Source organism: Sarcophilus harrisii, chromosome 4, assembly GCF_902635505.1.
Source record: "Sarcophilus harrisii chromosome 4, mSarHar1.11, whole genome shotgun sequence".
In the NCBI taxonomy this organism is placed as follows: Eukaryota; Metazoa; Chordata; class Mammalia; order Dasyuromorphia; family Dasyuridae; genus Sarcophilus; species Sarcophilus harrisii.
The window spans coordinates 141183720-141199653 of NC_045429.1; the positions used below are offsets into that span (position 1 = coordinate 141183720).

Here is a 15934-nt window from a genome sequence, read left to right on the forward strand (position 1 = left end):
TTGGTCAAGGATTACTTCCTTTCCAGTGAATCCAAGTCTTTGCTATTTAACTAATCACCATTTCTGGCTCTCAAGGCCAGGCACATGCTGGAAGATGGGAGCTGAGAGATTCTGAGCCTGCTCAGGTGTGCTTGGGGCCACTCCTTACAAGAACCAAATAAATGCTTCTTGTTTGTATCTGAAGATGTCTCTGAGTAGTCAGTTTGGGTAAGGGTCTAGTGTCCCTCCCTCATTCATCACCCTTCCTCCTCCACCTTCCACACTACTAGCAATGAAGCCATATTAGCAGACAAGCCTGGCACACAAGCTTGCAACAAAATTCCCCTATCTTGTGCTTCCCTTCCTCTTTTTAGTGCTACATAGAACCCATTTCCAAGGTAGAGAAGTTTTCTTAAGCTATGGCAAAAAGCCAGCGCTGCAGCAGACAACCTTGTGGCATCTACCACAAAGTGCTGAACTTCAGGGGCAGGTAGGATTGAAGGAAAACAACTCTATCATCCATGCTACAAAGCTTTTAACTGCCAGTAGTAAGCCAGTAAGTACTGTACTGAACCTGAGAGAAAGGCACAATATCTAGCTGGGGCAATTTCTAATCACCCAAAAATTACCTGGAGCAGAACAATGAATTACTCAGAACATGAACAGCCTGAGGTGTTTCCCAAAGGAAACCACCATCACAGGAGACACAATCATACAGTAAATCATGGATTACTAAAGAGAAAAAAAGACTAAAATTATCAAAGATCTCAAGAAGAAAACTCAAAAAGAAACTGAACATTTAAAAGAAAAATAATCAAGAAAAAAATTAACAAGAGAAGAATATATGCCCTCCAGATTTAGTAAGTAAATTCAGGTACCTATGAAGAAATGTTACAAAACAAAGGAAAACAATCCACTATTTGATGAGACAGATGATTCTGTGGAATGTAAAAACACAGGACCACAGTACTCTATTTACTGAATGATTCACAAGAGAAATGGAAAATATGAGAGCAGAATTTATGGTCTGCACAGCCAAAATAATAAACAGAATAGAAAAAAAGAAATCTGCAATAGCAAGTCTCACCAAAGGGGGAAAAAAAACCAATAAATTGGGAATTAAAATATACAGAAATAAAGGACAATCTAAAAGAAAAAAAGTTTAAAAAATGTGAAAAACTATGTTCACTATGCAAGCAAAACATGCTCTTCTCAAAGACAGAATGCATGGAGACAATAGAAGGATCATAGGTCTCTTAGAAGAACAGGACAGGACAAAAAACCTTAATATCATAAAGTAGGAAATAATATAAGAAGATTGTTCAGAACTTCTGGACACAGAAAATGAAATACCAATTGAAAAAAAAATTATAGATCATTTCCAGAAAGGGAAAAAAAAAAAAAAAAAACAAGGTTGTAAACTCCAAGAAAATAGTGTTAAATTGAGTAATTCAATTCAGAAACAAGTTATATAAGCAATCAGAAGACAGACCATCAAGTACCAAGGAAAAGAAATTCAAATAATTCAAATCCTGCACCCACCAGAAAATGCAAGTAAGAATTAGAATAATGTATTCTACAGAGCAATGTTACTCTGCAATGCTGGAGAAACTGAGGCAAGATAGAAATTAGAGAGTTTTTTAATATTTTATTAATTGGAGAGTTTAATTGATTGACTGGACAGGACTCTCTTCTCAAAGTATCCAGTGGTGGAGTTCTCAATGACATATATACACACATAGTTCAGCGACAGAGGTAGACCAAGGCAGGGGTGGAGTCAGAACATTGAGAGTGGAAACAGACTATCAATCTGGTTCTGACAGGGAGGTGGGAAAACTAGGGAACCAAAGTCAGGATGGCTGAATAAACAGAAGTAAAGATGTCAATGAGGTATCCAAGATAGTCTTATCTTTTAGAATATTTAGAGGGGGTAGTGCCATAAATTCTTGAGGACAGAAGGAGTTAGGAGCCAGGAAGTCTGAGTCTTACATTAACAATTTATAACCTTAGAGCAGTGGCCTTCAGTCTTAATGAACTGGAGGGGTGGTTGCAACTAAGGGGACTGAGGCAGAACAGTTAAAGAAACTGAGGCAGAACAATAGGGAAACTGAGAGAACCAATTAGGGAAACTGAGTCAGGACAATTAAAGAGAACTGTGTCACAACACTCAGCATGCAGTTTAGAATGACCAACCATATAATTATGGCAAACCATTCATTCCATCAAGGGATGGAAGTAAGGGGAAAGTTTTAACGATGATTTCAAAAAGGAAAGAATGAATGAGTGAAGAAGAGACAGAAAGGATATTAAAGGCAGGGAGAAGGAGGAAGGAAACTGCTTTGACAAGAGAGAGGGCAAGGTTCCATTGATGAATGCTCCTATGGGCAAAAAGAGATGATCTGTAAAGGAAAATTAGAATCTTATCATGGGTATGGTCTAAGGATTTTGTGCTTGAAAAGTCTACTTAGAAGAAGAGTGAAACTCCTAGGGCAACTGAAACTTGAAGGAATGATTGCTGAATGCTAGAAAGAAAGTTTGAAGCAAATGAGAGGGAGGGGCAGATTGAAGTAACCAGAGGAAGGAATAAATCAGTGAGGGGTTCCCTAGACTTTGTGGGAAAGAAACCCTATTGAGAGTCAGTGTCCTCTCTAACACTTGAATAATTGGCATTGCTTTGGGATTAAGGCACAGTGAAACATGGGAATCCATGAGACATCTATACTACCTAGAAGGGAGAGCCTAGAATAGAATAGAAAATTCTGTTTATATGAGAAATTCAGAGAAAAGAGAGATCAGATAGAGGCCATAAATTGGTGTATGATGTTCCAAAGTAGATAAGAAAAAAGGATGGATTATGTGAGGGAATTCTTTTTGAAAAGGAATAAAAAAATGAACTTTCTAAAAATTATAAATAGGATTAGTTGAACAGGAGGAAAGGAAGAGAAAAACTATTGATATAACCAAATAAAAGCAGGAGACAAGGAACAATAAGTAAAACCCCCAAAGGAAAGGAATAACAAAAGAGGGAATAGAAAAGAGAAGAGTTTGGGAACAACCATTGTTTTAATAAGATTAAAGTAAAGTAACTGAAGGAACATAGTACTATATTTACAGCAGAAAAAAAAATCACAGCTTTAAAAAAAATGGATTAGAGATAGATAAAGGAAAATATAAGCCCCTAATAATCATAATTTTAAATTTGAATGGATCAAATAAAATTAAAAGCAGTTACAGACTGGATAAAAAAACAAAACCCTACAATCTGTTGTTTAGAAGAAAAATGTTTTTAAAATATGTTTGTGTATACACATACAGAGAGAGAGAGAGAGGATGAGGGGGTGGGAAAATATTTATTATGCATCAAGTAGATGCAAAAAAGCAAAAGTTGAAATCATACTATATGACAAAGCAAAAACAAACATTTAAAAAATAAAAAGGGTTAAATAAGGAAACCATATTATGGTGAAAGGAACCATAGAAAATAAACCAATATCAGGAATAAGCTCATATGCTATAAATGCTTTAGCTTCCAAATTCATTAAAGAAACATTATCTGAACTTTAAGAAGACATAGACAGCAACACAATAGTGAGATGAAACTTCAATATCCCTTTCTCAATTTTGGTAAAGTCTAACAGAAAGATAAATAAAATAAAAATGTAGAACTGAACATATCATTGAAGAAATACAATTAAAAGACTTATGGAGTCTTCTAAATGGGATAGCAAAAGAATATACATCATATATATATGTTTCTTAGTGTTACATGAAAGTTTTACAAAAACTGACCATGTACTGGGGCACAAATATATTGTCAACAAATATAAAAAGTCAGAAATAGTCCCTTACAGACCATAAAACAATAAAAATAGTAACTGATTCAGGATTACAAACAAAAGACATCGACCCAAATGGAGACTTAAAGAAATTATAAATAATGAATAGGCCAGAGAATAAATCATAAAAATAATGACTATGTAAAAGAATATAATAACAATGAAACATAACAAAATTTCTGGGATCTTTAGGGGGGGTAATGTCTTTAGAGGGGGAAATTATATATTTACTAATATTATACCTAAAGAAAATACAAAAAGAGAAGATTAATTAATTGAGTACATACTTTTAAAAATTAAAAAACCAACAAATACACAAATCTAAATGAAACATAAAAGAAAAAACATTTAAAAATAAAGAGGAAATAGATAAATTAGAACAAAATAAAGTCTTGAAATTGACTGATAAAATCAAAAGCTGGGTTTTTTTTTAGAAAACTAATAAAATTGAAAAGCTTTTATTAATCTTATTAAAAAAGAAGACAACAAAAAAATCAGATCAGTAAAATAGCAAATGAGGAAGGCAAAATCACAGCAAAACTAGAAGAAATAAAAAGAATTAACACATTATACACAATTACATGCTAACAAAACTAGAAACACAAAAGAAATAAATGAAAGCCTTCCAACATATAAAATACCCAAAATATCAGAAGACTAGGTAGAGATCTTAAATAACTACAATCTCAGAAAATCAAATACAGCTAGCTATAAAGGAACTATCAAAGGGGAAAACTACTGGTACTGATGGATTTACAGGAGAATTCTATCAAACTTATAAAGAACAGTTATTCCCTCTCCTTCACAAATTATTCTCAAAAATAGAGAAAGTAAGCTACCAGAATTCTTTTATGAGACAATATAGACCTACTACCTAAATCAGGGGAAAATAAAATACAGAAGGAAAACATCATTAATGAATATTGACACAAAAATTTTAAATAATATCCTGTCAAACATTATAAATGATTTATCCAAGAAACTATTCATTAAAACCAAGTGAGATTTATACCAGGGATTCAAAGATGGTTGAATATTAGAAATACCATCAATATAATCAATCATATTAAAAACCAAAATATTCAAAATTTAATGTTCATCTCAATAGATGCAGAAAAGGCCTCTAACAAAGTACAACACTTTTATTCTAAAAAACAAAAATCCTACAGAAGATTTGTAATAATAACAATAATTTGCATAAAGGGACCTTTGTTAAAAAGAGTAACCAGGTGATTTATAGACTATAAAGAGGTCAAAAACAATGACTGAGGAAAGATTATTAGGTTTGGCAATTAAGACTTGGTTGTAATGTCTGAGCTAGCTCCTCCAGTCCAGCCTTGATCTTTGTGCAGAAGTGCAGGAGGCAGGAGAACCACCAAGAGCCTGGTCAAAGATAGAATGTCTATCTTTCAGTCCTTGTTAGCCCTTATATACCTTATTGTAATTACATCATTACAGCATACTGATTATGTGTGAGAACCATTACATCACCATATTAAGTACTAAGTATGTATGTGAACTAGAGAACCATTATATCATCAATTCCACTGAGTAAGAAACTGTAGTATATAATTTGTATTTCTATTCAACTTAGCACAAATATCTGTAATATAGCGAGCTCTTAATAAATGCTTCATCTATTCAACTATCAATGAACTATTATACCTTCTTTCAAGTATAGTTCTCCAAAGTTCTGCTCTTGACACTTGGTCATTGATAACTTTGGAGTAGGCAGTTCCAAGTCAATGATGAATTAAGAATTAGGACCATAGAGGCTTCAAATGCTAGTGAAAGGAGAAAAGGAGGAGATACTATTATAGATGGCTTTCTCAAGAAGCTTAATTCAGAAAGGGAGAAAAGGTATGGGACAAGAGCTAACAGAAACAATTAGATCAAGTGAAGGCTTTTTAAGGTTGAGGAGGACATAGACTTGTTTGTAAGCAGCAAGAAAGAAGCTAGTAGATGAGAAGAGAGATTAGAATTAGGGTGATAAAAAGGATAAAAAGAAAAATCTTCTGAAAAAGATAGAAATGTGGTATGGAATCAAGGATGGCATTTACCTTGACAAGAACAAGAACTATCTCTGCAGGAGATACAGGGGTGATAAAGGAAGTAGTGGGGAAAATATATCTGTATAGTACAAAAGGAATAGAGAAGAGTAAACTTTTGGTGAATGATAACGAATACTTTAGTGAAGGATGAAGCAAGCTTTTCAACTGAAAGAGGAAAATAAGAGGTAAGAAACAGGAATCCTCACGTTGACTTTGGGGTCACACTCAAACCTGATTCTTTTGAAATTCACAAACACACTGTAAAACCAGAAAAATATTTGTCGTTAATTAATTATATTAATAAGTACAAATAATTAGTATTATGTTTGTTGGGTTTGCTGATATACACATTCATTATTCTGTGGAAACTAGTTCAAAGGTAATAGAAAAGGTATACCTGATCAATTCAAAGATTATCATGTATATCAACAATTCTCAGCCATAGTGCTAATGTGCTGCAAAACTATTGTGCTTTGGCCTACTCCACATCACCACTGCTAACTTGGGCTTTGCCTCTGAGTCCCTCAGCTATGATAGATAAGCATTTATTTTATCATTCCAGATTCCCAGCTTCCTTGTCATTTCCTCTCTAGCCCCACACTACCTCAGTGTTGATGAATAACCTACCTCTTACTCCTTCTAGTTCCCCTTAAGATTTTGTCTTCCCTTTTAGAATATAAGTTCCTTGATGGCAGAAACTATAGTATATAATTTGTATTTCCATTCAACTTAGCACAAATATCTGTAATATAGTGAGCTCTTAATAAATGCTTCATCTATTCAACTATCAATGAACTATTATAGCTAAATCTCTGACTGATCATTCTCTCTCAACTGAATATTGAGTCTCTGAGTGAAGACAACCAAAGGAAACATCCTTAATGTATAGCCCATCTTGTCTATAGATATGTTTTTTGAAATAGGCCTTCTCTCATAAAGTAGAAGTGCCTCTCATTCTCATTTTCTAAAATCTTTTATATTTAAAAATGGCCTTCTTTAACAACAATTTAGTTTTCTTTCTATAGTTTCATTGTTTCAAGTGTTCAATTCAGTCTATTTCTTGTTTTTTAGAAATTAATCATTTGCTATCCCAGGATTTTAAAATTCAAGGCTGAAGACAAAGAGGTAAAATACAATCCATACTTAATTCTTGTTTTCAAATAGATCAGGCAAAATAGAAGTCAGGTAAGCTGAGATGATTTATTTTGCCTAGATAATATTTAAAACAAATATTCTTTCTCTACAATGTCACTAAAAATCATATTTTATCAGAAAAAATGCTTTTCAATGATACATTTTTAGAAGAAATCATGGTATATTTGGAACCTTACAGCACACCAAACTTACTTCTAAGGAGATGTTTGCCTTTTTTTTTTCCTCCATTGAAGTCAGTCAGAACAATGAGTCTGCTTCCATTGACCAATTCAACTTTACAATTGTGAGCCCCACAAGTGCTTATTATGCACATGCATGCACATGCATGCATGCACACACACACACACACACCACACACACACACACACACACACACACACACACAGTACCTTGTTCATCATTTCTTTCTCTTCAATACAGGAGGCAGTTTTTTTCTGCTCTTTGTTTACTTCTGAAACCAGTCGCATTATGGTCTGTCTGCTTGCTTTTGCCTCCATCTCATGGACATTTATAGTCTCTTCAAGAGTAACAATCTGTTCTTTCTTATGTGTGTTTTCCTTATGCAGCTCCCTAACCTAAATAAAAATGAACAACTTCTTACATTACTTTCTATAAGCAAATGCTGATCTCTACACAATTCAATGGGCCAACTGATCCAAGGAGCAAAAATGACAAATGCTACATTAGCTTGAAAGATCACATTTTCAAGGGCAACCTCTAAATCCTGCAAATGAATCTACTAAGCAATCAAGTTAATATTAATCCAAAAATACTCTTAGGAAAATAGTGGCAAATCAACTGTGACATTTTCCCAATAAAGCATAGGTAGTCTCTGGCAGCAGTATGACAGGTATAGAATTTCTCTTAACACAATGAGGTAAGAGAAGATGACAAGCATCATGTAATGGTGGTAATAACAGTAGTAGCAATAGCAGTAGCAGCAGGAGTAATAGTAGTTATAGACAACACTAGAATTTTATATAGCACTTTATAGTTTGCAAAGTTCTTTACAAGTATTGTCTCATTTTATCCTTAAAACAGTCCTGAGAGGTAGGAGCTATTTCCATCTGCATTTTACACAAGAGAACACTGAGGCACACAGAAATTAAATTATTTCCTCAGAATCACATGAGGTCAGATTTGAACTAAGAACTTTCTGACTCCAAGTTCAGACCTCTGTATACTGTCCTAACATGTTAATCCTATTCATATAAAATGTACTTTGTTAACTTAATTCAGCAGGAGATACTTTTTTAAAAATCTTTTTTTTTTTCAAACAAACCTCTAGTTTTATTTATTAATTGAAGTTTTTTTTCCCGTTTTTTCACTCAATTCTATTAATCTCTGATTTGGTAAAGAATGCTTCCAATTTCTTAACAATCGATTGACTCAAAATGCAGAAATAGAAACATACTTTTGAATGTGACCAATGTGGGAATTGGTTTTGCTTGACTATGGTTCACAGCATTGAGTTTTTAAGATTCAGGACATTGAAGTTACAACTACCAAGTTTGGCTCAATGAGAAAATGCATGTCACTTCTTTGTGGAAGTAATAGGCTACAGACTGTGGAAACAGCCAGGTGCTGGTTAATGGATAAGTGGGAGATTCTACTTGGGGTATGCAGAATGCCTAGATTCCTGAAACAACAAGGACAAAGTAAGCTTGAAAGAGACAAGACCCCACTTCTCCAAGACCCAGTGAATATTAGTCTTTTACCAGGGAATGTTGTATACTTGTACATAGTAGGTCATTTTAAACTTTCTAAATAAAGAGCCATGTGTATTATTTATTCGAAGCAAATAATTTTAATATCCATATTTTGTTTAACAGCTGCAACCTAATATTAAGATTTAAGTATATATAAATTTATATATACAGCTAACTTTAAGCTATCTAAACTCCTGTTTTCATAAAGATCCAAAGTGAAATGTTAATGTTATTGAGATCAATTTTTCCTTTTGTTTTGTTTCTAACTAAAAAGGCAGGTTATGTTACTTTAAAACACATGGTCAGTCAAATACATACAAACATATACATGTAAATATATATATATTGTATATATATTGCATCTCCATTTATTTGTTATCTTCTGCACTAGAATGTAAAATCCTTGAGGATAAGAACCTATTATTATTTTTATTTGTATCAAGAGTGCTTACTCTTTTTTTAGATTTACCAATCTATGCTTAAAAACAATTAAGCAAGCGTATAATCCCATTAAGATCAAGTTGGAAAAAGCCTTCAAAATCATGTTATCTAACTCTATCATTTAACATAAAAGGAAAATGAGATCATAAAACATAAAGTGACTTCAATCAAGTCAGTCAGTTAGTTAGTGACAGGTCTCCTGATTTGAGTCTAATTTCCTTCGCACATAATTTTTTCTTGCCATTTCTATAAAAAATAATTTTGTCAAATTTGCAACAAACACCTTTGAAATTAAATGTTCCTGAAATTCCTCTTCATTCTTCAGGTCCATTTCTAAGCAGCCAGAAAGTTGGATTAGAAATTCCTCAAGGTTTTTGCTGTTCTTAGCTGTTTGGTTCTTGTTTTCTTCATTTTCTTTTAAACACTTTCTAATCAACAAATAACAAATATATCAAGATTAACAATAGTGGAATGCAATATTTTACAAGCATAATTGAGAACTGTAAATACTTCTGTATATGCCAGTTTATTGTTTTCATGGAGGCTTCAACCAGAATGCTATTTGCTTAAAAAAAAAAAAAAAGTTGGCTACAGTTAGAAGCCAGCCTTTTTTTTTCCTTCAGCTAGAAAATTGCATGTTTTGACTAGAAGCTACAATCCAAAATGAAGCAGGAGGAACAAAAATAATTCTAGACAAGAATTCTCCTTCTTTAGGCCTAGTTACAAAATGTTTCTCACAATTACCTTCCTCACTAATTCCTTTCAGTCATAATCTAGCATAAAATCAGTAGTAAATTTAAATTCAATGATATGTATTATAGATTTAAAATGTGTTTAAAATAAAATACCCATTACTGAGCAGTTATAACATCATAGATCCAAAAATAATGTATGTTTTCTTATTTTAGCAGCCTAGAATTTGCATCTGTTTTCCTGCCTGAAAGGGTAGAGTGAAGAGCATAAAACTCCTCATAAAGTCTCTCTTTAAAGAGGACCAAGAATCAGTTCAAATAGTCTTGTGATGAAAATAGCCATCTACATCCAGAGAAAGGACTGTGGAGACAAAATATGAATCGTAACATAGTATTTTCACTTTTTTTTGTTGTTGTTTGTTTGCATTTTGTTTTCTTTCTCATTTTTTTTCCTTTTTGATCTGATTTTTTTTGTGTAGCATGATAATTGTGAAAATATGTATAGAAGAACTGCACATGTCTAACATAGATTACTTGTCATCTAAGGGGGCAGGAGTGTGAAGAGGAAGAAAAAAATTTGGAACACAAGATTTTGCAAGAGTTAATGTTGAAAACTCTATGCATGTGTTTTGAAAATAAAAAGCTTTATAAAAAAAAGAAATATTTTATTGTCCTGTAAAATAAATAAAGAGAGCCAAGAAGTTCAGCCAACTCTTCATTTTCCACCACTTGTCCTGTTTGCCTTCACTCTACCACTATCATGTCCTCCACCTTTTCAGCTTTCTTTTATGTTCAGTGTTCCCCCATTATACTGTTAGCTCCTTGAAGAGCTTTCCTTCTTTTTCTTAATTACATCCCCAGTACTTAACATGGTCCTTGGCATATAGTTAAGTACTTTAGAAATGTTTATTTTATTATTAATTTGAAAAAGTAATTCTGATACCTTAGAAATCATAATCCAACCTCCTCATTCTACAAATAAGAAAGTAAAAACGTCATCAAATAAAGTGACTTGCCCATGATTATATAGAACTAAGACAAGAACCAAGGTATATGGCCTCTCTCCCCTTAAGAGAGTTTAAAGTAATTTATTTAAAATTTTAAAATACTGCATGCTAGGTTTTTTTTTTTTACTTCTTGTTTTTGTTGGAGTAGCAACAAATATTTTGGGAAGCCAAGAGGGAAACTGCTTTTTGTATAGGGAGATAATTTTGTACTGGTAGGAATAAAATATAAAATTAAGACCTTTGTGACTAGGATAAAGGGCAACTAAAGTGGCTCAGTGATAGAGTCCCTGGAGTAAGACTCATCTTCTTGAGTTAGATTTAGTTAGATGGAATGGTGGAAATGGTGGAAATGAAAAATCAGACACTTATTAGTAATATGATCTTAGGTAAGTTACTTAAGTCTGGAGGCAAGTCTGCCTCCAGTTCCTTATGAGTAAAATGAATTGGAAAAAGAAATAGCAAAGCATTCCAGCATCTTTGCTAAGAAAACCCCAAATGAATCACAAAGAGTTGGACACTGAAAATTGGGTGGAGGGGGTTAGTTTCCACAGTTATGAAAAATTAATTAGAGAAATATGGAAGAAACAAATTAGAAAAATAAAATTGAAACCCAAGAAATGAATACTAGGATATGGAACTAGGAAATAAATGAATAATAAAAGGAAAATGTAATCAGAGATGAGGAATTTCAATTTGAAAAAGAAAAATGTAATCAAGGGTGGAAATTTAGAATAAGAAATACTTATGAGATATAATTAGAGGTGGAGAAGGGGTCAGATATAATGACTCACATGGGCGAATTAGACTCTTCAGATAGAATAGTACTCAGCCAATGGAGCATCAAGGAAGGGACATTCAAGTATAAAAAAAGCACAAGTATTGATTCAAAGGGATCCTATTTAATAGGATACCTACTTCTGCAGTTGTATAATTAAAGACTTCACTTCTTCCAAGTCCAATGGAGTTATTTCTCACAACTGACTGAAACAACTAAACAACAAGCTAAGAGAAATATATAGTAAAGATAAAAGTATAAGAGTATAACATGGAGGACATTTAATTTTTGTTCTTGCTCAACTTCATTTACATTCATATACAAGAAGACCACAGTGCAAAGTGGGCTTCCAAGTACTTCCAATCTGTATCTAATCCTGTGGATTGTTGTACGTGGGTTAACAGGGAAGCATAATCCCTGATCTGGGTTGTGGAAAACTGGATCGCAATAAGAGACTTAAAGGAAGTTGCAATAAATTTCTAATTCTAAATCATATGTCTGTGACTATAGATTTTGAATCAGACCTAAACACAGATAGTTTAAACATACAATTTTAGCCAAGATTTTGTTTTTGGCTGCCCTTAGCTAAATTCACAGATAACTTCAATTATGGACTAAAGATCTATATTAACTTGTTTTTGTCAGGGAGAGACTTTTCTAGTCACCACTCTTTATTTGATGAGTGCCAAACCCCTAAGAGATGGCACTGGTGAATTGAATAATAATCCTAATCATAACATATAGCATTTTAAGGTGATCAGAGAGCTTTACAACAAATCTGTTCTTCACAATGTCCCAGAGAAATAGCACAGCAGATAGTAGCAGAAAAAAGACTAATAACTATAAGACTAGAGGAGATGTCTTGCTGACAGAAGGAGACTTAATAGTCATCAGATAACAGAACAGTGTGATCACCAGAGGATGTCAGCATCTCTGCAGCATCAAATAGGTTAGTTATCCTAGACAGTTCCAAAAGTCTGTGCCTTCCATATATCCCTTCATGATTGTTCCCTGGATATATACCTTCAATGTATGTTACCTATTCACTTGTGTTCTATATATGTGCCTGTGTGTGCCCACTAACGGCATGATAGCCTATTGAAAATATACCTCCCATGTGAATAATATAAATAAATATAAAAGCATCAGAAATAGAACTGAGTAGATCTACAAATTAGCTCACCTACTGTGCTTGACATTGTCTCTGTGCTTTCCCCATCCTCTCATCTGCACAAGAAAATGTTACAGACATAGGGGTTGAAAACTGGGAAACTCCTGAGCTCTCTGTTAGTTTGAGAACAACTAACTAATCCCTAATTTATAGCCCAGCATTCCCAATTGAAATGGAAAACTCATCAGTAAATAGGGAGATCTCAGAGCAGAGCTTCTACTTTTTCACTGGAAACCTCCTGATAAATTTTTACATGAGAAGTTCAGGAACCACAGTTTAAGTTAAACTTCTCTTTGTTCTAAACCAGAGATTCTTTTATCTTTTTTATGTCATGCACTTCTTGGGCAGTCTAGGGCCTATGGAGGCCCATGAACCCCTTCTCAGAATAATATTCTTAAATGAATAAAATGATACAATACTATAAAAAGCTACAAAGGATTTAAAAGGAAACCAGTGATATTGAAATACGACTGGGTTTATTTTTTCTTTCTGAATTTAAGTTCAAAATTTAAAAAATAGTTATCAAAAAAAATTTTTAAACAAACTATGGCTATATGATCTAGGTAAGTCATTTAAATTCAAAACACTAGAGACAGAATCTAAGATTTTAAGTTTCAGGATAGTTATAGATCTACATTAGGAGAAAGAATTTTCTATACAGAAAAATCATACCTCTTTCCTATTAAATACATGGAAAGCAAGGTTTTAAGACAACAACCAAAGGGTGAAATGTTTTAACTTGTAAATCATTTTGTTTTAATTTAGAAACCATTTTCAGGTGCTGAAATCTATAGTCTTTAATCTTGCTGGGGCTCAGTTCAAATAATTATCCTTTTTCCTAGCTATATACCATGGAGCCAAACTACTCTCCCTTCCAGTTACCCTTTATGTATTTTTCCCAATCATAATGCAAGCTCCTTAACTGCAAAGACTGTGTTTTTTATTGTATTTATGCTTGTATCATGCTTAGTTGAATAGTTGGTACCTAATAAGTCCATAATAAATGCTTCATCATTGAATCAGTCAATAAGTATTTACAAAACACTATGTGTTTTGTACACTCTATTAGATGCCAATGACACAGAAAAAGGAAAAAAATATTGTCCCTTGGCCCTCAAGGAGCTCACATTACAATGGGGGTGACAACAGGCAACAATTAGTTATATATACACAAGAGCCATACAGTAAAAATGGAAGTATAAATGCCAAAGTGAGGAGCTAGAAAAGGTCTCTTGTAGAAAGTGGGATTGGAGCTGAGTCGAGGAAGACAGAAGAAGGAGAGATGAGGAGGGAGAGCATTCCAGGTATGGGGCCAATGAAAAGGATATCTCAATAATCCCATGTCTCAAGAAGAAAAGTCATCTTGGGTCACTTCCTCACTGAAAGGAATGTTTTCTTCTGGTTACAAAGATAACAATCAAGTTTAATCCTTGGAAATGGGAGGAGATAGACCAGTTTCAATCAACTTCTAGTATTCAAGAAGCATAAAGATGGGCTAGCCAAACAAAATCCTTCAAGTTCACATAAGCTTACATTCCAATACTGAGTTTACATTTCAGAATTTCAGACAAGCTTTCTGAAATAGCAAAGGCCATTTCTAATACTCTAAAAAGGCCATTAAGAAGAATTTAATAGTAAGATGGACTCATTACAATTGCTTTCCCTCCTTACCATGTTTATTTTTTCTTACAAACTCTTTTACTATTCTCTATATGAAAAAAGCATATAATTACATGCCCTCAAAAGCATATCATATTCCTATTTACAAAAATGTAGAACATAAAAGATTAGTTTTGCTATGACTCATCCAGTTGTTTGGGGGTTTGGTTGTTCGATGGGGTTTTTTGTTTGAATTTTGTTTTTTTCGGGGGGACTGCATTCTTTGGACCTCAAGATAGACCCCCAAACACTCTATGTTCAACTCTCAGAAAAGTACCTAAGAACTACATAGGGTGAAGAGCCTAGAAAAGGATTGAGCCAGGGCCAAGTTACTTAATCCCAATTGCCTCAGGGGGAAAAAAAGAAAAGAAAGAAAGAAAAAGAAAAAAAAAGAAAAATGGTCATTATAACTGACAATTATTCTATACTTTTAATGTTTAGAAGGTGTATAGTTCAAGAATTATTATCCCTATATATCAACCAACAAACATTTATTAATTGCCTCCTTTGTGCCACACACTGTTAGGCACTAGAAATAAAAAGACAAGTTTTATTGGGAAGGAAACTAAGGCATTTGGGGAATTGCTTGATTTGAGTAAGATTGTTTTAGTGACAAAAATATGTCCATAACCTAATTCTCCTTACTCTAAATCCAGTCTTCTTTCTCTGAGATACCAAGAAGCCTTAAGAAGTATACCAGAGAATCCTGGGTCATGACACATCTCTCTGAAAGGGTTCATAAATGAATTGTCTTCTACCCATATCTTTGACCCAACAATTTAAATGATTGCTGCAAGCAGAAGTTCCAAAATGTAAATCTGATATTTAGTTCAGTGTTCATTCTGAATGAATACTGAAGAATATTATATTTATTGAGATTATTGTTGGCATGTAGGAAGAAAGGATTTGTAAACATCTTTACAGGATTATAAAAATATTAAAGTTCAAAAGACTTTTGAAAATTGAAGTACAAAGTGATAAAAAAGATGAGATATCTGTCAAATTGCTTTTGTCCCTTTAGCCTATAGTCTGGTGACTTAATATCAAATGACATGACATTTTATTTTCACTTGCTTACTTTAATTTAGTTTCTAAGTCTGTGATTTTCTTCTTCAATTCCTGGTTCTCCTGGGTTGCAGCATTAGCCATTTTTTCTGTTCTCATTTTGGACGTGGCAAGTGCTGTGGATTCTTTCTCTATCTCCTGAACTCTGTCTCGCAATGACATGAGAAGAGAGGACTGTCTTGCATTGTTTTCTTTATAACTCTCCATTTCAGCCTTCAACTCTTGACATGAGACTTCTTTAGAAAACATCTTAGACCGGAGATCCAGAAGCTAACCAAGAAACAAAGTGAAACAGAAGAAACTGAGGAACTTAGCCAACCGAATGTAAGAAACAAGTATTGGAGTATCATCATTTTACCCATGTTTACATTATTCTCTCCTATCACCGATTACC

General features: G+C 33.4%; 1 protein-coding gene across 1 annotated transcript in view; it reads right to left on the reverse strand.

Annotated features, from left to right (window-relative positions):
• Positions 1-15934, reverse strand: part of CCDC170 (coiled-coil domain containing 170) — a 114880-nt gene that overhangs the window by 76521 nt on the left and 22425 nt on the right. Inside the window, exons 3-5 of the mRNA XM_031937619.1 lie at positions 15554-15810; positions 9455-9599; positions 7411-7596 (exon numbers count right to left, since the gene is read on the reverse strand). Coding sequence (XP_031793479.1) covers positions 7411-7596; positions 9455-9599; positions 15554-15810 — 588 coding nt within the window. The remainder of the gene's footprint in view (positions 1-7410; positions 7597-9454; positions 9600-15553; positions 15811-15934) is intronic.